Below are 26,872 nucleotides of genomic sequence, written 5' to 3'. Positions count from 1 at the left end.
GGGTACAGGTCAGTGAATCATCAGTCTTACGCATTTCACAGCACTCACCATAGCACATACCCTCCCCAAGTTCCATAACCCAGCCACCCTCTCTCTCCCCTCCCACCCCCAAGCAACCTTCAGTTTGTTTCCTGAGATTAAGAGTCTCCCTTTTGTTTTGTCGTCCCCCCCCCCCCCCCCCGTCCCATCTTGTTTCATTTTTTTCCCCTTCTTACCCCTCACGACCTCCTGCTCTACCTCTCAAATTCCTCATATCAGAGAGATCATGTGATAATTGTCTTTAAGGGGGTACTTTCGATAAAGGTTTCAGATATAGCCCCTCTGAAGAGGTGATACTGAAGTTGAGATGTAACAGCGTTTACATAAGCTTATCAGCACCATTTATTTGTTTTTTGCAGTCTTACTTAACGAGGTGTAACTTAACATATCATAAATTTTACCAATGTAAAATGTTCAATTCAATGATTATTAGTAAATATATAGAGACGTGCAACTATGACTATAATCCAGTTTTAGAAGTTTTCATAATCCCCAAACGATTCCTTAAGCCTATTTTAGTCAACCCCATTCTTGCCCCAGACACTGGTCACTCACCAATCTGTCTCTGTATATTTGCTTCTCCTGAACATTTTATATAAATGTAATTATACAATATGCATGGTCTTTTACATCTGTGTTCTTTCACTTAGCATAATGTTTTTGAAGGTTCATCCATACTGTAGCATGCAGCATAGTTTGTTTTTGTTTTCTTTTTTCTTTTTGAGAGAGAGAGAGAGAGATTGAGGACAGAGAGACAGAAAGGGGTGGAGGAGGGGCAGAGGAAGAGAGAATCTTAAGCAGGCTCCACATTGGGCTTAACACATAATATGGGTCTCTGTCCCACAGCCCTGAGATCAAGACCTAAGTCAAAATCAAGGGGCACCTGGGTGGCTCACTGGGTTAAAGCCTCTGCCTTCAGCTCAGGTCATGATCTCGGGGTTCTGGGATCAAGCCCCTCATCGGGCTCTCTGCTGGGCAGGGAGCCTGTGTCCCCCTCTCCGTCTCAGCCTGCCTCTCTGACTACTTATGATCTCTGTCTGTCAAATAAATAAATAAAATTAAAAAAAAAAGACCTAAGTCAAAATCCAGAGTCAGATGCTTAACCAACTGAGCCACCCAGAAGCCCCATGTTTTTTTTTTTTTCCTTTTTTTATGACAGAATAGTATTCCATTATATGGATATGCCTTATTATATTTATTCATTCACCAGTTGGTGGACACTTTGGTGCTATTATGGACAATGTCACTATGAACACCTGTCATAGTATATATTTTCATTTATTTTCTGTGGATACCTAAGATTGCAATTGCTAGATTGTATGGCAAATTTATATTTAACTTTTAAGAAGTCACCACATTGTTTTTCAGTGTACCTATACCATTTACATTCTCATCAGCAATGTATGACAATTGCTTCTCCACATCCTTGCCAACTTTAAGTAATATTTTCCTTTTTGTATTGCAGTTGGAGTGAATGTGCGTATTGATATTTTACTGTGTTTTTAATTTGCACTTACCTAATATGTAATGCTGAATATCTTTTCCAGTGCCTGTTAGTCACTTGCATACCTTTTTTGATCATATGTTATTCATACATTTTGCCTATTTTTAGTTGGTGTGTTCATCTTATTGAATTGCAAGTTTTTAAAATTTATTCGGCATCTAATTCCTTTATCAGATATATAAATTTATAAATATTTTCTTAGAGTCAGTGGCTCATCTTTTCATTTTATTTTGAAGTACAAAAGTTTTTAATTTTGATGAAGCCAATTTATCAAGTTTTTCTCTCATGATTTGTGCTTTTTCTATCAGAACTAAGAACTTATTGCTTAGCCCAAAGTTACAAAGATTGATCTAAATTTTTTTTTTTTTTCTCATTAAACTTTTGTTTTAATGGGTCTCAAAATTCTGTGACAGATTTTTGGTCAAGTTGTTTCCATTAAAAAGTACTGATTTTAAAAACTAATAACTTAAAACTGCCACACACACACAAAAAAACAAATGGTCCACAAAACATTCTCCTTTCCTTCTGAAGGTTTTACGATGCATTGTTATCATTAACCAGTCTTTTACTATTAAACTTAAATGGCCAATTGACACAAACAGTTCTGAGACCGTTCTTCCACCACTGATTAAGACTGGGGTGGCAGGTATTGGGGATAATATTCATTTAGCCTTCTGAGCTTTCTGGGCAGACTTGGTGACCTTGCCAGCTCCAGCTGCCTTCTTGTCTACTGCTTTGATGACACCCACAGCAACCGTCTGTCTCATGTCACGAACAGCAAAACGGCCCAGAGGAGGATAGTCAGAGAAGCTCTCAACACACATAGGCTTGCCAGGAACAATATCAACAATGGCAGCGTCACCAGATTTCAAGAACTTGGGACCATCTTCCAGCTTTTTTCCAGAACGACGATCTATCTTCTCCTTCAGCTCAGCAAACTTGCAAGCCATGTGAGCTGTGTGACAATCCAGCACAGGTGCATATCCAGCACTAATTTGGCCTGGATGGTTCAGGATAATCACCTGAGCTGTGAAGCCAGCTGCTTCCATTGGTGGGTCATTTTTGCTGTCACCAGCCACATTGCCACGACGAACATCTTTGACAGATATGTTCTTGACATTGAAGCCCACATTGTCCCCAGGAAGAGCCTCACTCAAAGCTTCATGGTGCATTTCAACAGACTTGACTTCAGTTGTAACATTGACTGGAGCAAAGGTGACCACCATGCCAGGTTTAAGAACACCAGTCTCCACTCGGCCCACAGGGACAGTGCCAATACCACCAATTTTGTAGACGTCCTGGAGAGGCAGACGCAAGAGCTTGTCAGTTGGACGAGTTGGTGGCAGAATGCAATCCAGAGCTTCAAGCAGTGTGGTTCCACTGGCATTCCCATCTTTACGGGTGACTTTCCATCCCTTGAACCAAGGCATGTTAGCACTTGGCTCCAGCATGTTGTCACCATTCCAACCAGAAATTGGCACAAATGCTACTGTGTCGGGGTTGTAGCCAATTTTCTTAATGTAGGTGCTGACTTCCTTAACGATTTCCTCGTATCTCTTCTGGCTGTAGGGTGGCTCAGTGGAATCCATTTTGTTAACACCAACAATTAGTTGTTTTACACCCAGTGTGTAAGCCAGAAGGGCATGCTCACGGGTCTGCCCATTCTTGGAGATACCGGCTTCAAATTCACCAACACCAGCAGCAACAATCAGGACAGCACAATCAGCCTGAGATGTGCCTGTAATCATGTTTTTGATAAAGTTTCTGTGTCCTGGAGCATCGATGATGGTCACGTAATACTTGCTGGTCTCGAATTTCCACAGGGAGATATCAATGGTGATACCACGTTCACGTTCAGCTTTCAGTTTATCCAAGACCCAGGCATACTTGAAGGAGCCTTTTCCCATCTCAGCAGCCTCCTTCTCGAATTTTTCGATAGTTCTTTTGTCGATCCCACCACATTTGTAGATCAGATGACCAGTAGTGGTAGACTTGCCCGAATCTACGTGTCCGATGACAACAATGTTGATATGAGTCTTTTCCTTCCCCATTCTGGCTTAGGTTGAGCGGTGGTTTTCAGGACACCTGTGTTCTGGCGGCAAACCCGTTGCGAAAAAGCTGATCTAAATATTTTTTCTAAAATTTTTATAGCTTTAGCTCTTACGCTTGGGTCTCTGGTTCATTTTCATTCCTTTCTGTGTATGGTGTGAGGTAGATTCTAAATTCACTTTTTTTCAATCTGCATATCCAATTGGTTCAGAATCATTTGCTAAAAAGACTATCCTATCCTTATAGATTTGATTTGGCAACTTTGCCAATATATATTTTTTAAATTACTCTATTTCAGAAGAGAATAGTGGCCCATGAAGCAGATTTTGTCCGTAGATCAGTCATTGCCATAGGATGCTTGAACAGTATAGTATTCCCTTTCTGTTACTGCCTAGTTTTCTAAAAAATATACAAGAAGTAGTCCTTATGTTAAGTACCTACTTTTTTTTTTTTTTTTTTTGCTTTCAAAAGTTTTTGATGTCTTTTAAAGAGCAGTGTCTTAAAGAGCAAAATGAAGCAGTTGGAATTTTTATGTCAAAAGAAGCTGACTATGAAAGTCATTTTAATGAAGACACTATGATAAATATATGACTGGTTGTTTAGTTGTGTATCCAGAATGTTGGCTATAAGTTCCTAAGTGGCCAGTACAGGTAGAAAAATACCAAGTATTATATCCATCGCTATGTTAAACAATAATCAAGTTACCCTACCTTTCCTGGTCCACATTGTCTATTTTTGGCTTTATGTTGTTTGTCTACACCCTGTTAATTTACACACTTCTGTTTCTACCAATCTGCCTTGCTCCTGTTGATGCCTGTTTTGCATTGTTTAAAGATAACTCTTCTATCCCGAAATAATTGTCTTTGAAATCTTGCTTGTCCTCACACTCTAAATTTTGCCCCATCTTGCCCCACTTTACTCCTCTTCTGTTTTTTTTTTTCTAAGACCATTGTCTTGACTTAAACTCCAGCACACCAATTTTCTAGGAAACAAGTTGAAATTATTCTAAAACCAGTATTACTTAAAATCTTGTTAACCTACTCGCCAAACTTTCCAGAAACAAAGGAGATGATCTAATTACTATAAATCCCAAATACAAGCACTAAATGATTTGTTGAATAAGAATTCAGGGAATTTAAAAAGAGAGAAATCACTCACAATGGGCATGGTCAAGGAAAGCTTTGAAGATATTGGGAAATGAAGATCCTTAAAGGATGTTAAGATTAAGTTCGAACTGATGTGGGAAGAATAGAAAAGTAGGCAACTCCAGACAGTATAGTTTCATTTGTTTATTCATACATCCATTCATTCATTATCAGGTATGATCCTAGAGAAAAAGAAAGCATTGGATGCTTTTGGAGAATATGTATGAGTCATCTACACAGAGTGGGAGAGAAAGAAAGATGACGTCAATATTGAATATTTAACATTCAAGTAAGAATTAATCCATAACGGTTAGATGGAAGAAGAGCATATGTTTCCAGATGAGAAAATAACATGCGCAAAGGTAGAGACACTTAAAGGTGTATGGAGAATTCAGAGACACGAGAGTGGGTTGGTATGGTTGAAGCATAGTATGCACGTGAGCATGAGCAATTGAGGTACAACTGGGGAAGTTCAAGGTTATTTTAGGAAAATAGTCAATCTTTACTGGGAAAATACGAAGATTGCAAAGAGAATCGAAGTAGATATATCTGGAAATGTAGAATGGGTCAGTTATAAGTAACCTTAAAAACCAGGTTTAGGAGAGTGAACTTATTTTTTGTTTTTGTTTTTGTTTTAATTTATGTATTATTTTTCAGGCAAGGAGACATGATTTGGTAACTCACATTGCTATAGTCTGGCCTATGAGATAGCCTGAAGGTGAGGGAAAACTAGAAACAGGAGCATCATCTAGAAAGCTTACTGCAATATCATGTGTTTGATGTTGAAGAGATAAGCTACAGTGTTGAGAAGGAACTGAAAAAAGTAAAAGATATGAAGAAATATATTGAAAAAATGATCAACAAGCATTTGTGGACTTATATGTCAAGGATGAGTGAGGAGTCAAAGATGTCACTGAAGTTCTAAGCTTGCAAATAATAAAAAATTAAGGAAAGGGAGAATTTTTGGTGAGGAAAAATGATGAATTGAGTTTTTAGATCTGCTGATTTTTGAGATGGCATTAAAATATCTGAAACTTTTCTCTAGCCAATTAAGATAAATGACTAAATCTCATGAGTAACATCAGTGCTGAAGATTGGATTGTGAAGTTTTACAGAATAGTGGGAAAAAAAAGAGTAGTAGTTTAAAATAAACATAAATGGCATAAAAATTCATCTACTGTGGTTGTCACATGGAAAACGACCATGTGAAAGTCCAGGTACCAGTGAGAAGGGGCGAAAAAGAATAAATGCATATTAATGAAACAAATGCCCTAAAGCTGATACAACTTTTAAAGATTGCATCAGTGATATATCAAGGGAGTTTAGGTTATTAAAGTAACTGTGATTAGACTCAACCCTGTCACTTCTGTCTTTCTAGGGGACAATTTTTTCCCTCTGCAATGTACAGAAGTGCCATGGACCCTTGCTGTGACCTCTCCAATAGGAAATCCATGAGGTCCACAGGACTTGGGTCCTGGTACTTAGAGACAACAAGCAAAACTTTTTTTCCCTCTTTTTCTTTCCTTCCTTCCCTTCCTTCCTTCCTCCTTTCATTTTTTTTCTTTTTAACTAATGGAATCTCAAAGAAATACAAAAGAGTTGTGTTGACCTCTTGTTATCATTTATCATAATCAGGACTGACAAATAAAACAGTGTCTCATTCCCTTAAAGCAACAGGAAACTAAGCCAGTTGATTAAACAACACACACACACACACACACACACACACACACACACACACACACCCCTTACAAAAAAACAAAACCAGAAAGACCAGGACATAAGCCAAACTCTCTTTCCCTTGCTTTCTCATCCCCTTGTCCTATTTCTGATTTGTTTTCCTGTCAGCATTTTCTCCACAGATCGATTCCTCTTCAGCTAGTCCCAGTGATTTTTAAGCAAAGAGAGAAGCTTACTCTTTGCAGGTGAGAGATAATCAAATTGAATATTACACAGCCCCTGAAGTGCAGGCAGCTGATAACAAGAGCCAAACTCAATATCCTGACAGATATTGTCTTGGATTGATTAATCTCTGCTCTCACTCCAGTATAGCCATCCTCCAGCATGGACAGCACAGCCCCTTGGCCCCATCCCAAATGGGTTTTCACGTGGCTGGGGCTGGCTCAGAGAAACAACCCTGTTAAGAGTGCAACAGAATCCCTTCCTTTTGAGGAGGAGGAAATTAAACCCTAGCATGCCTACCTATTTTGAAATCCATTGTAGTGGAAGGCCAAATTCTGGGCTTAATGGTGCTCACAATAAATGAATAAAGATCTCTCTCCTTTGAGTTTTCACTTGAGCCAAAAAAAAAAAAAAAAAAAAAAAAAAAAAAAAAAAAAGAAGAAGAAGAAGAAAGAAAGAGAAAAAGTTGTTGCCTCTTGAACTTTAAGAATTGAGAGATGCATATTTTTGTGGTGGAAAAAAAGTAGGAGATTAGAACAAATAAGAGTAAAATAAGAGTAAAAGTGAAAGTAGAAAAGAAAATAATTATGAGCCTACTTCCAAATGTGAGAGAGGAAAAAAAAGAGATTTATTCATTCTCTCATTTCTGTTCTTGCCTTATCCTTCCCTTCCTTTGCCCTTTCCCTCCCTGCCATTGCCTTTCTTTTCTGCCTGTCTTTTCTTCCTTTTTTCTAATCTCCTTCTTTGATTCTGTTCAACAATATGTATTATTAAGATACTCTCTAAATACTGAGAATACAAAGAGGACCAAAAAAAAAAAAAAAAGAATTCTGTGTCATCATGGACATGCTGTCAACTTAGCAGAGGAGCCAGGAAGCAGATAAGTCATAAGACAGCAATGTAAGAAGCCCATAACAGAGCACCATGTGCTCTGGGAACAAGAAAAAAATTGAGGGAGACTTCATGTAAGAGAGCAGATTTGTCCTGGGTCTTAAAAGGTGCCTAGGTATTCACCAAAAGGGTAAGGAGAAGTAAGCATGTGCAGAAAGAACATGGTGTATTTTAGGTAGTGTGTCAGCTGTAGACCAGCCCCCTAAATAGCAGTCTCAAAGTAAGCATGTATTCCACCTTGAAAACTGCAGCAGATTTACCACCACCTACCTTGATACAATCATTTAACTTCATTGTTTTCTTATCCCCATTTTGCCTCTATACCTCATTCTTATTCCGAATGGAGGATCTCAAACTTGTGAACTAGTGTTTAGTTCCTCCAGCTCTAATTCTGGTGCTCCCTTAAAACCCCTTATTTAGCAGTTACATGTCAATACAACTATAAGTTTAAAAAAATGCCTCTTTTCCAGACCTGGTATAAAACACATGTTGGCACCTACTAGGGGGGGCGTTCTGCATGGTTTAGAGAGTGAGGAGTTAGGTGGCTTGAAAATGGAGAAAGTCATGAGAGTAGCCCAGGATGGATCTTGAGAAGGAGATGAGCTAAGAATATGTTTGGGCTTGGAGTAGAAAATGCTATAAGTAGACACAATAAATAGAAAAAGTAAGAGTACGAATTCCTTGAGACTTGTCCTGTCCAGCTTTGTTGTCCCAGCACTGGCACAGTTGCTGTCATAAAGAAGTGCTCAATTAGTGAATCATTCATTTCAATAATGCTGACTGAAGGCAAATGGCCCAGAACCATTTCCCACTCTACCTTGGTTTTATAGAATAAAGTAATGTTTTAATCTGTGGAAATAAAACCCATGTGAATGATAACTCCACTTCTTTGAATTTATGTATGATTTCTATGCTTAGAATTATAAGAATATACAGTGAAGGCTTTGTGAATGTCATCACTTTAAGGAAAGTGTTTGAATTGGAACAAACATTTTACTTTAAAATTTATAAAATTTACAGAATACATTTGCCCCAACCCTGTTCCTTTCATTCCCATCCCCCATTAGACCACCTGTCTTTCCCATTCTGGCTGCTTCTGGCTCCATCCTTTGCCCGAAGCCCTGTTGACACATTACAGAGCTTTCATTTGCATTCTCTGCAAGGGCCTATGTTAATTTGATCAGCGGCATTACAATGCACATGAAGGGTAAGTCATTATTATTATTTATTATGATGCTTTGAGTTTACACTTTACCTGTGGGAAGTTTCAAATGCCTGCATCATTCTAGTCTGCAGTAATCATCTATACATATAATTTGAGGGCATGTCAGCTCTCTCTCCAAGAGAAGAAAATGAAGACAATCTGGGTAACTCATCCTTCCACAGTTCCAGGAAATAATCCCCTACCCTAATCATTCTGTTGTGCATATTGAAAAGTACCAAGGAACCTGTTTCTTGGTCTGAAGCTCATTGACCTATCTATATTTATTGTAGCAGATTTAACTTGGTCCTCTGACCTTTATCAGGTTGGGCTTTTGTACCTATAGCCCATCTTCAGCAATATTGTGAAGTAGGAAACATTTGTCTTTATTTTGTCAAGTAACTATTTTTAGACACATCTTTCTATAAACCCTTATTCCTATAATTTATTACCTCAGTATAATATATATTATATATATATTAATAATAACAACTGTCAAATCAATATAAATCTAGCCTTAGGAGAGACTTTAATTGCAAAGCAAAATGATCACAATACGGAGAGCACCGTGATGTCAGAATTCTTCAAGTTTCTCAAAAATCAAACAGAAAAAAAAAAAAGTGTTATTTGATAGGGTAAAGGAGAGGTAAGCAGAGATAAGCAGAATCTTTGGAGGGGAAGTTAGACAAACAAGGGGAAAAGACCATTGGGGTATGGTAGGGAAGTATTTCTTTGTGGTCGGTTGATTCCGAGGAGAAACTAATAAGGGGGCACAATTCACTTTCTTGTGAATTTTCTCAAGCTTGGTGGTAAGCAGAGTTCAGGGGACTGTAAGAAAGACAGAAGCTTGACTAAAGTTTGGTCAGAAAAAGACAAAGCAAGGGTTAAAAATTGTTCTTTATGAACTGTGAAAACTTGATCACTGCTAGATTTTTGTGGAAATTAAATGGCAGTGTGTATGCAAAGAGTTGAGCATGGTGATTGCAGCAGACCACAGAGTAGAACTCAAGGAACTCATTGAAGTTCTGTGAGCCAGTAAAGATAGAATCCAACAAAAGTAGTGTGATTCCTCTCAGACTCCTCAAGGCACACAAAGAGTCTACTTAGGCTCTCTTATGAATTAGGTGTTTTTTCGCTGAAATCTAATTCCCACTGAGATGAGAAGGACCCAAGGTTGGATGATTGCTCTGTTTGCTCTAAACTGTTGCGATGTAGGTTTGTTTAGGTCAGGCATACGTGTCAGATGAATGAATGAGTAAATGAATGAATTAACTATACTGAAGGCACAAGGCAGTCAGCATTGTGATATGCTGAAAAAATTGTGCGGTATACCATAGAGGATGAATGTATTATTGAAATCCACTGTATTGTAGGATAGAGCATTTTTAGTACCTGCTACTAAAGGAATGGGGGATATTTTAGGGAAAAATAAAGATTCTAGTGCCTTTTTTTCTGTAGTGAATACTTCTGTCATTTCTGCTTCCACAGTGCCCATTGAACAGTGATAATAGTCTCTAGATCAGCTCTAAAATTCACCCTCCAAAAATATAAATTCCCCAAAATGAAAATTAGTATGATCTGGCAGCATGCAAGGCCACTTTAAAATGAAGCTGGGGAGTAATATCACCAAGACAGGCATATAGGTTGTTAGTGACTTTACTTCTAGTCGTAAGAGGAATTAACAACTATTTAAGGAATGTGATACCTTAAGAGAATCCTAGAACAAGTGTGAGGCTGAAGAGTGAGGCTGAAGCACCCTTCTTCCCACCAGCACCACAGAGACCAAGACAGAATGCATTAGAAGAATAAGAGAAGAGGCTACATGTTGTCTGCATTGCCCTTTCCCCACACCAGCATAGCACCATGCAAAGAGGTCTTCTCCTAGCTGCTGGTTCTTCCATTGGGAAAAGAGAATCCAGAAGGCATAGCCAGCAACCCCCCCAGCATGGTGGGTCATTTTGTAGGAGCCACTAATATGACTTCATACCATAGGGATTACAATGGAATCTGTGGGTCTCAACCACTGGGAATCTGACTGGGATGAAGAAGGGGGAGGACTTGCAACAACTAGCACACAGATCTTGGCAAATCAAGTTCAGCAGTGCCTAAGTGTTAATCCCCATCAGCAGCTTTGTTCATCTATGGAACCAAGGAAAGGTCTTATTTTGACCAGAGAACTCAATGGGGCGCAGCTCTACCTGATTTTATGGGCCCTTTTTGAACCTTTTTGCCCTTGCCCTAGCAAGGAACTGAACCACAACCTCAACCATAGTTGAGAGTGTCTTCTCACCCCATTGGACCTGCAGGGCTAGGGAAAATTCCTTGAAGCAATGTGGCCAGTGGCAATTGAACCAAGAGGTAGACATACAGAGATTATCACAACCACAGTGTTCCAGGATTTCTTTTCCTTTAGTACCCACAGTTCTTGGTCACACAGCTTCAAACAACGAAGATTTAGAACAGAAGAAAAGTGGTGGGCAGCAAAGCAAAGTTTATTGAATAATAGTACAAAGCTCTTGTAGAGGGAGGACTCAAGAGGGTTGCCATTAGAGTTTCAAAGTCTAGGGGTTTTTATGAGAATGTTAGTGTGTTGTTTTAGTCTGATTGCCCCTCCACCTGTCACCCAATCAGATCTTTGTCCATGTGCTTATCTACCTATCAGGTAGTTATTCACCTGGGAAAGGGTGAAGGTCTCCTTCTAGGATGGTATAAAATAACAGCATAGGGTCTTTTTCCTTTTAAGGGTAGTTTCCTCTTTGGTTGGGGGCACCTTGCCCCAGCCTGCCTTTCTTCCAACTATCCTCCATTAATAGCAAAGCCAGTACAGGGTATGGAGATTTACTGTGTTACACACAGGCAGGGAGGATTAAATCATAGCCAGGATCGAGAATCCTGGCCTACCAGCCAGAGAGCCTGTTCAGGGAACTGGGATTAGCCTGAAGTGGGCCCTCTCACTTCTTCCCAGGCAAGGGAGCTGAGGCAACCCTGCCCACTGTGTAGAGTATTTTCTGGCCCCACCTGGCCAGAAGGGCTATAGAGAATTTTTAGAAGCTGTGTGGTTCACCAGTTCTTAAGCTGAGAGACAGGCAGGCGGAGCTGATAGTTTACAGAACAAACCCAATGGTCCTGTTCAATTAGGGCACTTTGGTTGAGGGTCAGCTTGAGTTAGCACAACAAACAAAGAGCTTTACTGACTTTAAAGCTGCTTCTCTCAATGCATCTGAGTAGGGAATCCAATTGATAGCACCACTAATTGTTGAATACAACTTTCAACCTGTTGGACCAGGGAACCTAACCAGAGCACATGCGAAGCTGCCTCACCCATTCAACAGCCCTGTGTACAGTGGCACTTGGACAGAAAACATAACCTGTGGCTTCCGCAATCTGGAGAGCAAAACCAATGGCCTCACCTGACCGGGGAATTCAGCATACACTCTCGTCTGATTTGGGTCCCCAAACAATGAAATGTATGGGCTCTGGGCCCCATCCTGATGCCCTGCCAGCCTCACCTACTACTGAATATAGTACCCAGTCCCTACCATTTAGTAAGTCTGACTGGAGAATCCAGGTAATGGTGGAGCCAATACTATAGCCTCACTTGGGTAGAGAAGTAAACCAGCATCCTTTTCAACTGTTCTCAGGCAGTGGCACATCCACCCGTTTCTCTCTTCAGAGCTTGAACAATTGCCTCACCCAAAAATAGATCATACCTGCCCAAGGACATGGCCAGCAGACACACCCAGAAACCCAAACTAAGATGTTTGGTGTAGAATTGTCTCTGCTAAAACAAACCTGTCAAGTCTGGAAGAAGAGCCCAATTACTCAATGCAGAAGAAAGAATCAATGACCTGGAGGATAGGACACTAGGAATTACCCAGTCAGAGGAGCAAAAAGAAAAAAAAAAAAAAAAAAAGAATGAAGAAAGCCTATGGGAATTATAGGACATAATGAAAAGAAACTGTATTCACATTATGAGAATTTCAGAAGGAAAAGCGAAGCAGAAAGGGACAGAGTATGTAAAACAATAATGGAAGATAATATTCTGAACCTAGAAGAGAAATGAATATCCAGATCCATAAACCCAAAGAAACCCAAATAGGTTAACCCAAATAGGTTAAACCAAAATAGGGCTACAGAGAGATACATTATAATTAAATTATGAAAATTCAATATCAAAAATCAAAAGACAAAGACAAAGAATTTTAAGAGCAGCAAAAGAAAACAAAGAAGTTACACACAAGGGAACCTCCATAAACTCTGGGCAGATTTTTCAACAAAGACTTTTTAGGCCAGAAGAGAATGAAATGACATATTCAAAATATTGAAAGAAAATACATGTCAACCAGTAACATACCCAATGAAGCTGTCGTTCAGAAACAATGAAAGGTATAACGACTTTCCTGCACAAATAAAAACTGAGGGAGTTCATTACCATCAGACCTACCTTACAAGAAATGATAGAGGGAGTTTTTGTTTTGTTTTGTTTTGAGTAGGAGTAAAAGAATGCTAATTAAATCACAAAAATAAAAAGATAATATAAATGTCATTGACATTGGTAAATATATGGTCATAGTTTTGCAATACAGTAATGGTGGTACATAACTCATTTACAACTCTAATTTGAAAGTTAAAAAAATGAATGTAGCAAAAACAATCATAACTAATGATCTATTATTAGTTAATATAAAAAATGTACATTGTAATGGAAATAAATGTGAGGAGAAGTAAAAGTGTAAAATTTATAAATTCTATTGAAATTACCTTATCATCTTTCAAATTTAAAATATCTTATATTAGCTTCATAGTAACCACAAAGAAAAATCTTATAGTAATTACACAAAAGAATATGGTAAAGAAGTCAGAGATACCAATACCAAAAGACATCAAATCACAGCAAAAGACAATAGGATAAGAAACTCCAGACAGGGGAGCTATAGTACAAAAAGAAAATAACAAAATGGCAATAGTAAGCCTTTACTTATCAATAATTATTTTAAATGTAAATGGATTAAATTCTATAATAAAAGACAAAGAATGACTGAATGGATTAAAACAAACAAACAAACCTAAATCCAGAAATATGCTGCCCACAATAGACTCACTTTAGCCTTAAAGACACACACAGAATGAGAGTGAGGAGATGGAAAAAGACATCTCAAGCAAACAGTAACCAAATAAATGCAGGGGTAGTTATATCAGGCAAAACAGACTTTAAAAATGGTTAAAAAAAAAAAAAGGGACAGAGAAGGTCATCATATAATGCTAAAGGGGTCAATAAATCAAAAAGATATAATAATTTTAAATATGCACCCAACATTGAAGTACCTAAATATATAAAACAAAAATTAATAGAGTTAAAAAGAGAAGGAAACAATAATACAATAATAATTGGGTTTTAAAGTACCTCAACAATAGATAGATCATCTAGGCCCAGAATAAATAAGGAAACAGCCCATTTGAACAACACTGTAGACCTATGGACCAAACAGACATAAACAGAAGATACTCTCCAACAACAGCAGAATATAGATTCTTCTCAAGTGCAATGGGAATTTTTTTTAGGAAAAATCATATGTTAGGCCACAGAAAAGTCTTAGTAAAGTCAAGGAGATCAAAATTACATACATTGTCTTCTCTGACCACTTCAGCATTAAAGTAGAAATTAATAACAGGAGGAAAATTGAAAAATTGATGAACACATGGAAATTAAAAACACTTTCTTGAACAATCAGTGAATCAAAGAAGAAATGAAAGGAGAAATAGAAAATGTTTCTTTAGACAAATGATAACGGAGAACAAATACCAGAACTTATGAGATGCAGCAAAAGTAGTTCTAAGTGGGAAGTTCATAGCAATAAACACCTACATTAAGAAGCAAGAAAGATCCCAAATAAACAACTTAAATCTATGCCTTAAGAAACTAGAAAAAGAACAAACTGAGCCCAGAGTTAGCAGAAGAAAGAAAATAATAGAGATTAGAGTAGAAATAAATGACAAGAAGAACAGAAAAGCAATAGAAAAGATTAACCAAACTGAGAAACGATTCTATGGAAAGATGAACAAAATTGACAAACCCTTAGCTATACTAATCAAGGATAAAGGGAAAGTACCCAAATCAACAAAATTATAAATGGGAAAAGAATCACTCCAATGGATATCACAGAAATTCAAAAGATCATTCGAGGTTACCATGAACAACTCTATACCAACAAACTGGACAACCTGAAAAAAACAGCAAAAGTTCTTACAAATATATGGCTTACCAAGACTGAATCAGGAAGAAATAGAAAATCTGAATAGATCAGTTACTAGTAAGGAGATTGAGTCAGTAATCAAAAATCTGCCATGGAAGTAAAGCCCAGGAACAGATGGCTGCACTGGTGAATTTTACCAAACATATAAAGAATTAACACCAATCCTTAAGTACTTCCAAAAGATCTAACAGAAGGGAACACTCCCAAATTCATTTGACAGCGCCAGCAGTAATCTGATACCAAAACCAGAAAAGGAAACTACTAGAAGAGAAAACTGTAGGTCAAGATCCCTGATGACTATAGATGCAAAAATTTACAATAAAGAACTAGCAGACTAAATTCAGCAATGCAATAAAAGGTCTTACACCATGATCAAATGGGATTTAGCCCTGGGATGCAAGATGGTTCAACAAATATGCAAATCACTTAGTGTGATACATCACATTAAAAGAATGAAAGAAAAGAATTATATGATCATTTCAATAGGCACACAGAAAGCATTCAACAAAATTCAAAATGCATTCATGATAAAAATTTTTAACAAATTATGAATGAAAGGAACATATCTCAACATAATAAAGCCCACATATTTTAACTCGACAGCTAACATCATACTCAATGTTGAAAGATTGAAAGCCTTCATTAATATCAGGAACAAGACAAGAAAGACTGCCTGTTCCACTCCTATTCAAAATAGTACTAGAAGTCCCAGCTAGAGCAATCAAATAAGGAAAAGATATAAAAGGTATCAGGAACTCTAAAGAAAGAAGTAAAATTGTTTATCTTTACAGATGTCATTATTTCATATGTAGAAAATCCTAGAGACTCAAGTAAAAAACTAAGATCTAATTACTGAATTTAGTAAATTTATAGGGTACAAAATTAACATACAAAAATCAGTAGTGTTTCTATATACTCGCAACAAATTTTTTGAAAAAGAAAGAAATCTTTCCCATGCACAATAGCATGAAAAAAAACAACAACTTAGGAATAAAAGTAACTAAGGAAGTGAAAGATTTCTACTCTGGAAACTACATGATATTAATGAAATTTATTGAAGAAGACTTAAATAAATGGAAAGGTATTCTGTGTTCATGGATTGGAAGAACTAATATTGTTGAAAGGTCAGTACTAGCAAAAGTCATCCATAGATTCAGTGCAATGCCAATCAAAATCCCAATGGCATTGTCTATTCATTTATTTATTTATTTATTTATTTTGCAGAAGTAGAAAAAACATTTCTAAGTTTTGTATGGAACCACAAAAAACCTTAAATAGCCAAAAAAAAAAAAAATCCTGAGAAAGGAGAAATAGCAGGGGGGCCTCATATTTTCTGATTTCAAGCTAGGTTATAAAGCTACAGTCATCAGGACAGTATAGTGCTGACATAAAAACAAACAGATCAACAGAACAGAATCAGGAGGCCAGAAATAAACCTAAGCACATATAATCAACTAATATGTGTCAGGGGAACCAAAAATATTCAATGGAGAAAAGACAGTCTTTTCAATAAATGATGCTAGGATAATTGAATATTTATATGTAAAAGAATGAAACTCCACCCATATGTTACATCACCCACAAAAAATAACTTGAAATTAATTAAAGACTTACATGTAAGATCTGAAATTATGAAATATCTAAAAAGAAAACATAGGAATAAAGCTCCTTGACACAGGCCTTGGTAATCATTTTTTGTATATGACACCTAAAGAACAAGTAATAAAATAAAAAGTGAATAAATGGGACTATATCCAACTGAAAAGTTTCTGCACAGCAGAAAAAAAAACATCAATGAGGTGAAAACACAACTTACAGAATAGGAAAACATTTGCAAACCATATATCTAATAAGGGGTTAATATCCAAAATATATAAAGAAATCATATAACTCAACAGCAAACAAACAAACAAAAACAAAACAAATAACCCAATTGAAGAATGGACAGAAGACCTGAATAGAAATTTTCCAAGGAAGATATATGAAAGACCAGCAGGAACATGAAAAGATGCTCAACTACACTAGTCATTAAGGAAATGTAAATTAAAACCACAATGAGATAACACTTCATGTCTGTTAGAAAATGGTCATCATCAAAAAGACAGATTTTGTCATTACTGTGGAGAAAAGGGAACCTTGTGCACTGTGGAATTTTTTAATAATTTATTGGCACAACCATTATGGAAAACAGTATGGAGGGCCTTCAAAAATTAACAGTATATGTGATCCAGCAATTCTATCTCTGGGAATATATCCAAAGGAAATGAAAAGATAATTCAAAAGATATCTGCAACTCAAGAAGATATCTGCACCCCTATCTTCATATCAGCATCTATTTATAATAGTCAAGACATGGAAATGACCTAAGTGTCCATCAGTGGATACATGAATAAAGAAATTGTGGTATATCATTCAGTCTTAAAAATTTTTAAAAAAGGGGCGCCTGGGTGGCTCAGTGGGTTAAGCCGCTGCCTTCAGCTCAGGTCATGATCTCAGGGTCCTGGGATCGAGCCCCGCATCAGGCTCTCTGCTCAGCAGGGAGCCTGCTTCCTCCTCTCTGCCTGCCTGCCTCTCTGCCTGCCTGTGATCTCTCTCTGTCAAATAAATAAATAAAATCTTTAAAAAAAAATTTTAAAAAAGGAAGAAATCCTGCTATTTGTGACATGGATACATCTTAAAGCATTGTGTGAAGTGAAATAAGTCAGAAAGATACATACTACATGATCTACATGTTACATGTAGAATCTCAAAAACAAAAAGGCAAAAATAAACTCATTGAAAAATCAGGCTGGGGTAATAAGAGTGAAGTGTTAGGAGAGGGGTATTAGAGGTAGGTGGTCAACAGGTATAATCTTCCAGTTATAAGATAAATAAGTACTAGGAATGTAATATACAACATAGTGACTCTAGCTAACACTCTGGTGTGATATATAGGAAAACCATTAAGAGAGGAAATCTTACGAGTTTTCATCAAAAGAATTTGTTTTCTTTTTACTGTATCTACGGATGAATGTTGGCTGAACCTATTGTAATCATTTCACAATATATGTAACTCAAACAAAGGGAATACTTTTTTTTCAGATGATTATGTTAAAAAATGAAGAAATTTCTTTTTAAAAAGAATAATGTGCATTCTTTTTTGGATCTTTTTTTTTTTACCCCACCCCCTTCCCTAACTGCTTTCTTTTTCACCTCTTAGAATTGTGTAAATATTACTGACAAGCATGTTGTATAAAGGGACAAAAAAGACTATTTTCCAAAATCTGTTTCTTATGTCTATTTCACTTCTCTTTTTAATTTTTTTTCCCTTGCGATTAAGCAAGTTACAGTTTTCATCAATCAGCCTGTGCAGACTGGAGCCACGAGTTTGCTATGGAGGCCTTTGCCTCTTTCACTGGGCATCCTCTTGAATTTTTCAGTGCTTACTTACCAAGGATAGCCTCAAACCGCAATTGATGTTGAAACTTTTTCTGAGGATCATTTGTACTGAGAGTCTTCATTGCAGAGTAGCCTCTCTCTTACTTGTCAAATGGATATGGGAAGCAGAGGAGGAGAAAATGCAGGATATCAGTGATTATCCAGTTTAGAGTCTAGTAGCCTTGTTAATGGTGACTGAATTATTTGGTTCAATGAATATCTAATCTAGAAACAATTAGCTTAAACTTCTCTCCTTCAAGCAAGTAAGAGGGCACGTAAACACATGCATTTGAATCTATTTGTAGAGCATTTGAATATCTTGTATAAATATTTTAATGATTACTTAGAATATCTGTAAAGACTAGGATAGTACCTAACATAAAGTAGGTGCTCAGTAAGTAAGGAGATGTTTCTTTGTTTTTTTTAAATGATCTTTTATTAAACATTAAAATAATTTTTCAGGATTTCTAAGTAAGTTGTTAAATTTTTAGAAGAACTGATTGATTGTAAATAAATGTAGAAATATGATTATATTTATCTCTCATATTGCATGATGTTTTATATATGTTATAACACACACACACACACACACACACACGCATGCATGCCACCAAAAGAATGCTTTTTCTCCAAAAAGCACAATTAATTTGAAATCATTTGTAGTTTTCTTACTAAATAGTTGTTATAATGGGATAATGTTAGGGTCACTGAAACCTACTGTAGACCAGTACTCTTAAACTTTAGCCTGCATCATAATCATCTGAGGATGTATTAAAACACAGGTTACTGGGCCACACCACCAGTGTTTCTTTTCTTTTCTTTTCTTTTTTAAGATTTTATTTATTTATTTGTCAGAGAGCACAAGCAGGGAGAGTAGCTGGCAGAGGAGGAGGGAGAATCAGGCTCCCCACTGAGCAGGGAGCCAGACGCAGGTCTTAATCTCAGGACCTTAGGATTATGACCTGAGCCAAAAGCAGATATTTAACTGACTGAACCGCCCAGGTGCCCCACCATCAGTGTTTCTGATTCGGTAACTCGGGGTGGAACCCGATAATTTGGTTTTCTCATAACTTCTCGGTAAAGCTAAAGGGGCTGATCCAGGCAACCACATTTTGAGAGTCATTGCTACAGTCCAGTGTTGGAACAGCTGCTGAGGACTCAGCTACTTTTACTTTTCCTACCTGGTTCATTACAAAAATATTAGTATCAACGTCAAGGAATGACTTTCTTCTTCTTCACCAACACTTTATTAGTGCTTGCACTTCAAATTTATTCCCAGGTTTGTGTCTTTATGTTGAGAATAAAAAAAGACTCTTTCATTTCTCCCTGATTCTTAGGTTTATTTCATTTTCTGTAATGTTTAGAAAGTTACCAACTCATAACAATGTTAAATACTAATGCTGTATGTTATATCTCAATAAAACTGGACAATAATAAAGTTAGATGATAAAATTCTCTATCTTAAAAATATGGACATTAGTTATCCCTTAGATGCTTAATGATATGACTGCCTCTTTTGATCCAAGCCAAAATTGTGTAATTAGTGATTTTCTAAAGATGCTGCTAAACTAGGAACTGTCAGTGCTTGTTTAAGTCTTGCTTGGTGGTAGGTTAGGTTCTCATTGAAAACCTGTTTCTTGGGGCATTGGGGTGGCTCAGTTAAGTGTCCACCTTTTGGTTTCAGTTCAGGTCGTGATCTGATGGGTAGTGAGATTGAGCCCATGTCAAGCTCTGTGCTGAGGGAGAAACCTGCTTGAAAATTCTCTCCCTCTGCCCCTCCCTCCCCCACTGGAGTGCTTTCTCTCTTTCTTTCTCTCTCTCTCAAATAAATAAATAAATAAATAAATATTTAAAAAATTGTTAGAATCTTGTTTCTTATTGAAACAGGTCCTTGGTTTCTCAAAACATTCCCTATAAAGGAGGACAAGTGTTCAAGTGATTTGCCAGAGTTGTGGAAAAAGACATTAGTAAAGTAAGTATTTGCAATGCCCTTAATGTGGGAAACTGCAATATTAGGATCGCATATCCTAAGGGAGTTCTAGGCAGGCAGAGTCAAGAGAATCCTCTGGAACTTTTCCTAGAGAGTGGATCTTTTTAACTTAGTATATTGTACCATGTTGTTTCCTTGTTTGTTTCATGATTTCATCTCCATTCTGATTGTTGGGCAATATAATCATACATGAACAATTGGCACTTCCAGCTGTGTCCAACCAAGTCTCTCTGAAGGAATAGTTCCAGGGTAGCAGATTTCATGGTAATAACAGTTTCAGTAAAACCTATGGGCTAGCAGGATAAAGCTGCTATAGGGGAGGGAGAACCACTGCTAGAAGGAAGGTGATAAATTGAGAAAGTCATTATAAAACATTTGCTGCTCACACTTTAGAAGTACGGGTTAGATTAGGGAAGAAAAGCCTTAAGAAAACTCCAACTCCCCCAGCAGGGTGACCAGCCTTGGAGGATAGAATGTAAAGAGAGGGGGTGCTTGGGTGACTCAGTTGGTTAAGCGTCTGCCTTCAGCTCAGGTCATGATCCCAGAGTCCTGGGATAGAGCCCCACATCTGGCTCCCTGCTCAGCCAGGAGTCTCCTGATCTCCTTCTGGCTCTGCAACTTGTGCATCCTTGTGCTTATGCATGCAGACTTGTTCTCTCTCTCTCTAATAAATAAATAAATAAAATCTTAAAAAAAAAAAAAGAAAGAAAGAAAGTAAAGAGAGGAGAGCTGATGTAAACAGGGAATTGGGCACCGAATTCCACAAATGGGCCAAACGACAACTTGTGTTGTGCACTTGTCTGATCCCATTTTATTTCTCTGCAATGTGAATTTTGCTCTAAGTTTTGGTATGAAAAACAGTTAAGGAGAGTGTCTTAAAAACAGAAGCGAGAAATAGAAGAAAGCAAAGGAAGTTTGTGCCAATATCAGAGAGACTAATTTTGTGCCAATATCAGAGAGACTAATTGCAAAGATTTTACACACCAACAGTTTCAGAGGTGAATTCCAGCAGGTGATGGAAGAAGGTTCAAGGAGCTTCCTTTAACACTAATTCTCCAGCTCTGCAGTGTCCTTCAGCTTTGCCAGAGTCCACTGGAATAACAAGACACTGGAAGTCTTTGTGTGAAACTCCTTCTTAAAATCTCCTCTTAGTAATTCAATATTTAAGCTAGCCTCTGTTGGTGGGGACCAAGAAGCAAGGGTCTTATTTAGAAGAAAACATCTGTTCTTTCCATTCAATATCATGGTCTATGAAGAGGGCAAAGAATCCTATTACTTAGAGTTATGATTTTGGTGTTATATGGAGATTTAGAAGAAGAAGAAGAAGAAATTGTCTCAATGTGATGAAAATTGTATCCTAATAATGAAAACTCAGAAAGATTGGAAATTGAGATTCACCTGAGGTCTGCTCAGAGACTATTCTTGAAAGACACCATTTAAAAAATCCATGAGTCCTCTTCCCATGGCACTGCCTCCATGACAAATGCCCTGGCAGAGAAGGCAGAGAGAGCTGGGGATCTGAGCAGCAGATCAGGAGAGCTGGCTTTTAACACCCCAATAACTTTCTCTTTTATTCAGAATAGGTCTGTAAATAAGTGTGTTTCTTCTTCCATTCAGCTCCTCCAAAGTGTTTATAGCTCCTTAATTAGACATATGTCTGCTATTTATTACCATTTAAAAGGCCAAGATGTTAATGTCCCATTGTGAAAATTCCAAGTAATTAATAATTAACTAAATAAACTCAGCTTTTTCTCTACCTACCTCATCTTTGGTTGTCTCCTTGTATTTATATATTAATATGGAGTAATTAAATGATGGCAGGGAAAGTGTTTCAGAGCTGGCATCAGCATAACAATGGATCTACTGCTCACCCTTCCAGTCTTAATTAGTGCTGTGTCTAAAGGGTAGAATGGAGAGGGCTGATTCTACTTGTTGCCTTTACTTTTCTAGGTTACCAGGGCAGTTTCCCATTGGTATAAATTGGAGCAGATGTCTTTAAGTTTTATCTTTAAAAGGACGCATGATGAATGAAAGCTACAGACCCCAGCATGCAAAGCAGCTTCCTGGTGCTGATTTAAACCAATAAACAAACAAACAAACAAAAAGACTACATAATGAGTTGTTTCATTTCCCTGAGATATTGCTCATCAGTTAAGGGGAAGATGTCCAAGGTTGCTGTAAAGGGCCTTTACACCAAATTTGGCCTGAAAACTATGCTTTGTGCATACCTGTCTTACATTGTGCCTGAAGGATCCAGAGGGAAAATGCTTAAACAAACAGCTGGTGGTTAAGCTTTTACTGTGTCTCATAACAATGTCAATGATAACGTAAAGCTTTGTGCTTAAAAGCATCTCTCATCCAAGAAACCTGAAGTGCTTTACACATGATAACTCATTAGAGCTCCCAACACATCTCCAAGGGAACTAGGAGCCACATATGATCTCTGGTGTGCAGATGGAGAAACCAATGTAGAAGAATAGCAAAATACTTTTATTTTTCCCATTTCTGAAATGGGAATTGACTCAGTTCCAGTCCAGGGACTAGAATATATGTCTCCTGACTGTGCTCTATCTGGGTAGTCACTGGGCCACACACTTAAGGAGGAATTTTCTGTGAAAAAGACTCTATTTACAACTAAAGCAAAAAAGGATTTATGCTTCTATAGGCATTACATATCTGAGAATCAGTAAGCTAACTTATTTTCAAACTGCCCGTGTTATGCTTTTACACAGTTATGCTCCTGGTGTGATGGACGTTGACTTTGGGGTCAGATTGACTCAGCCACTTAACTAGCTGTGAGATGTTGTACAATCTCTCTAACTTCTCTGAGACAAATAAACTAGGGGAAAATAATATATATCATGCACGATGGCTGTGAGGATTACATGCCTATTTTTGCTATGCCTATTTTTTGCAATGCCCGTAGTCAAGATAGGAAGCTTCTCAGTATGTTGAACATTCATGTAAAGCCTGTATTAGTCATTCAGGTGTGGTTGAATTCATAGGGAGAAAAACTCAATGCCACAGCTTTTTTTCAATATAAAATATTAAAAAAAAATGATGCTAAATATCCTTCCCTATTCATATTTCATTTTTAGAAGTTACACACTGCAGGGTTGTCTATGTTAAATAAACTTATAGTTTAGTGAATTTCTCCAAAGGAAAAAAATCATTCTACATTTTTAGAACAAACTCATAGTATTGATGTCCCATCCATCCATTAATTGACTTGCATTATTGTTTACCATTTTACAAGTGTAACTTTTTATATAAATAAAAAGTTTTCAGTGATAAACAGTATACGCTCATTATGTAAAATTCATTTTTTTTAATTTTTTATTTTTTTTTAAGATTTTATTTATTTATTTGACAGACAGAGATCATAGGTAGGCAGAGAGGCAGGCAGAGAGAGGAAGGGAAGCAGGCTCCCTGCTGAGCAGAAAGCCTGATGTGGGGCTTGATCCCAGGACCCTGGGATCATGACCTGAGCCGAAGGCAAAGGCTTTAACCCGCTGAGCCACCCAGGCGCCCCTCATTATGTAAAATTTAAATGACACAGATATGTGTAAAGAAGGAAAACATGAATATTACTTGGTGTTTTTCTTTAAAATTTCTTCCAAGAATATGTTTCTCAGAGTGCACATTTTGTCTCTAATTAGTTTATGACAAGAAGTCTGTGTAATAGTTACCTCAAAAATTACTCCTCAATAAACTTACATCAGGCTCTGATATTTATCTTATCTACCATGGCTCATATAACAGTATGTTTTAATACTACATAAAACATTTCCTCTTAAAAAAAGACTCATTTACAGTCTAATTGTGTTCCTAGAAGTTTATGGTTTAGGAGAGTGTCACTCAAATGGGTTTCCCTGTTGAATGATAGTTGTATCTGGAGTTAAGAATGAATACCATCCGTGGCCACCTGGGAAGCTGGGCTTAGTAGGAACTGGCCTCTGGATTGCTCCTGTCATACTCAATTTATAGATCCTAGCATACAAATTCATCAAATTATATGACAGGGCAAATCAAGCATGCAAATCATGTACCACAGTAATAAGAGTACTACATGAACAATAAGTAACAATAGCATAAGACTGAACCACCCCGACTTGCCTTCACAAGTCACCATTTGCTTTCCTCAAATCCTTAGGCTATAGTTACACCTTTGTTATAACGTAAGCATCTGTTGCAAAAGCCTGAATATAGAGAATATAAACTTGTCGTATCCCTCCTGGGAAAACAAAACAAAACCTATAAGTAGCATAGGGATTCCTCAAAGGCTTGCTACCATTGAGAATGATTATTATTTAAGATTTACAGTATTCAATATTGAGATTCAACAAAGGGTCATTAATTGTTGTAGACTAAGGTCTTTTAAATTGACTTTAATTTTAATTACCTTCATATTTCTGCATCAAATCGCAAAGCTATTTCTGCTTCATTCAAAATAGTCTCCCCTCTGTATCTGCTTCACATAGGTGTTTGATGGATGCATGGTTGGAAAGACACATACATAAATAATGCACCGGTGTAGACAAGTTAGATGGAAGATGAATAGGTAGAGGGATACATGAATGGATGATGAACTGATGGAAGGTACTGTGTGTTCCCTTTGCAGACAGATATGCTTGGCTATTTTTTTTTTATCTGTCTTTTTAAAGAACTTGAAATTTAAATAAAAAAGTCAATTAGTTAAGGCAGAAAGTTAATTTTTTTTTTTTGTACTCTTAGAGCAGATGCTTTGAGAATCAAAGACAGGTGGCTTAAGAATTACTAAAAAGAGCCATCACTTGTCTTTTTCTTTCTGTATATCCTTTTCCCCCCCATAATTTCTTGTAACTGTCTTTCCCCTTTTTAACTCTTTATTACCTTCATCTTGCTTTTCTTTACGCTTATATATTCTACTGCACTATTTGTTAATCATTAGTCTCAATCTCCGTTTTCCTTTTTTTTTTTCCCTACCTGATATCTGTCAAACAATGATCACATATTTTAGTTTTTATTATTTATTGTCAGGGTGCAGAGTAGAAGGAAACAGGAGGAGATAGGACTTTAGAAAATAAAAATTAATGCTTTTTAAGTTTCCCATTTTTCATCTCTTTTGCAATAGTGGGCATTTTCTACCCAACTCCTAATCAAAGAATGGGAAGAAGATGCAGAGAAATGGGAAGATAAAGTGGAATAAGTTGATTTAAATATCAATAAAAATAGGAAAGGTAGGATGTAAATGTATGCCAGCAGAGTAATAGGAGAGGTTAGTGAGGCATAATAAAGAAGGAAATAACTAAAAAGGATTCATAATTATATAATTTGTCCTGAAAGAAAGCCATGCCTCCAAGAATTTAAACCTAGAAAGTCTTCGATGCCCCTTATTCATTCTAGGCTGTACTTTATATGACTTACTTTAATCTGGGTGTATAGTGTGAGTTCCAAGGCACAGAAAAAGTTGAATGTTTGCATACATCTCTTTGTATGTTAATTTATCCATCATTGATATTCGTGGCCTCTATACCTTCATTCATACAGTACATCTCCAAAATCCCCTAAACTTTAAGTAAATTATTATTCCAAGAAGGAAAGAATTTTGGATACCATGTCCTTTGTTGACCTTTCATTTTTTTGGTAGCTGTGTATTTCTGGATTTTGGCCAGAACTAAAAGAAAGTATAAAAAGAGATAAAAATTTAACTGCCCTGGGATAATCGTATTTGGACTTACAGCAAAGTGAATGTAGGAAAAATCTAGAAGTCTCACTAAGTTTTTGCCCAAGGGTCCAGATAATTTTCTAGACTAGGACACTAATTATAAATTTTAATTTGTGTTATTTCTAGTTTATCCAACTTTATGTAGTTTTTTCTGGTCTCCACACTTTGATTCACGTATATTCCTCTTGACAGACCAGAAGGATGGATTCTATCCCTTCTCAGTTATTAACTGACTTCATGATCTTATATAGGTTTCAATATCTGTGGATTTAGAATCTTCACCCGAGGGGGTTGGAAAAGATTAATCAATGCTACTTCTTATGTACCTTATAGATCTAAATATTTGAGACTCATTAAAAATTTTCCTCTTATACTTTGCACTCTTGTTGATCACAAAAAAATGCTCATTTAGTAGACTTGTTTTACATGTTCTTTAGTTGTCCATTTAAAGTCAAGATGTAACACCTCCTTTCATACTGCTGATGTGTTTGTTACTATCAGTGTGTCAGTCAGATAAGACATCTCAAAGAGTGGCACTTTGCAATCTAGACAGAGAAGTCCCGACCACTGTCTGTCTCCCAGACAGTCCCCACCTATCATCTTTCCATATCAGGACGATAAGTAAATGGCTTATCTTCCCCATACGGATAATTTAATAGCCTGTCTGTGTAGAAGGTAATGGCATAGCATCTGCAATTCCTGCAATTTTGATAATGTAATATAATAGGGTATAAGACACCCCCAAACTGCAACCCAGACAGTCCTGTTGTTAA

The 26,872-nt window shown here is 37.0% G+C and overlaps 2 protein-coding genes across 4 annotated transcripts in view; one reads left to right on the top strand and one right to left on the bottom strand.

Annotated features, from left to right (window-relative positions):
- Positions 1-26,872, top strand: part of LSAMP (limbic system associated membrane protein) — a 671,549-nt gene that overhangs the window by 23,706 nt on the left and 620,971 nt on the right. The window lies entirely within an intron of this gene.
- LOC125097640 (elongation factor 1-alpha 1-like) lies at positions 2,056-3,646 on the bottom strand. Its single transcript, XM_047725469.1, has one exon. It carries the CDS (start codon positions 3,592-3,594, stop codon positions 2,206-2,208), a length of 1,389 nt encoding a protein of 462 aa, XP_047581425.1. The 5' UTR covers positions 3,595-3,646; the 3' UTR covers positions 2,056-2,205.

The sequence above is a fragment of the Lutra lutra genome, chromosome 1 (genome assembly GCF_902655055.1).
Source record: "Lutra lutra chromosome 1, mLutLut1.2, whole genome shotgun sequence".
NCBI lineage: Eukaryota > Metazoa > Chordata > Mammalia > Carnivora > Mustelidae > Lutra > Lutra lutra.
Note: the sequence above shows the minus strand (reverse complement) of the source record. Positions and strands in the feature narration are given on the sequence as shown.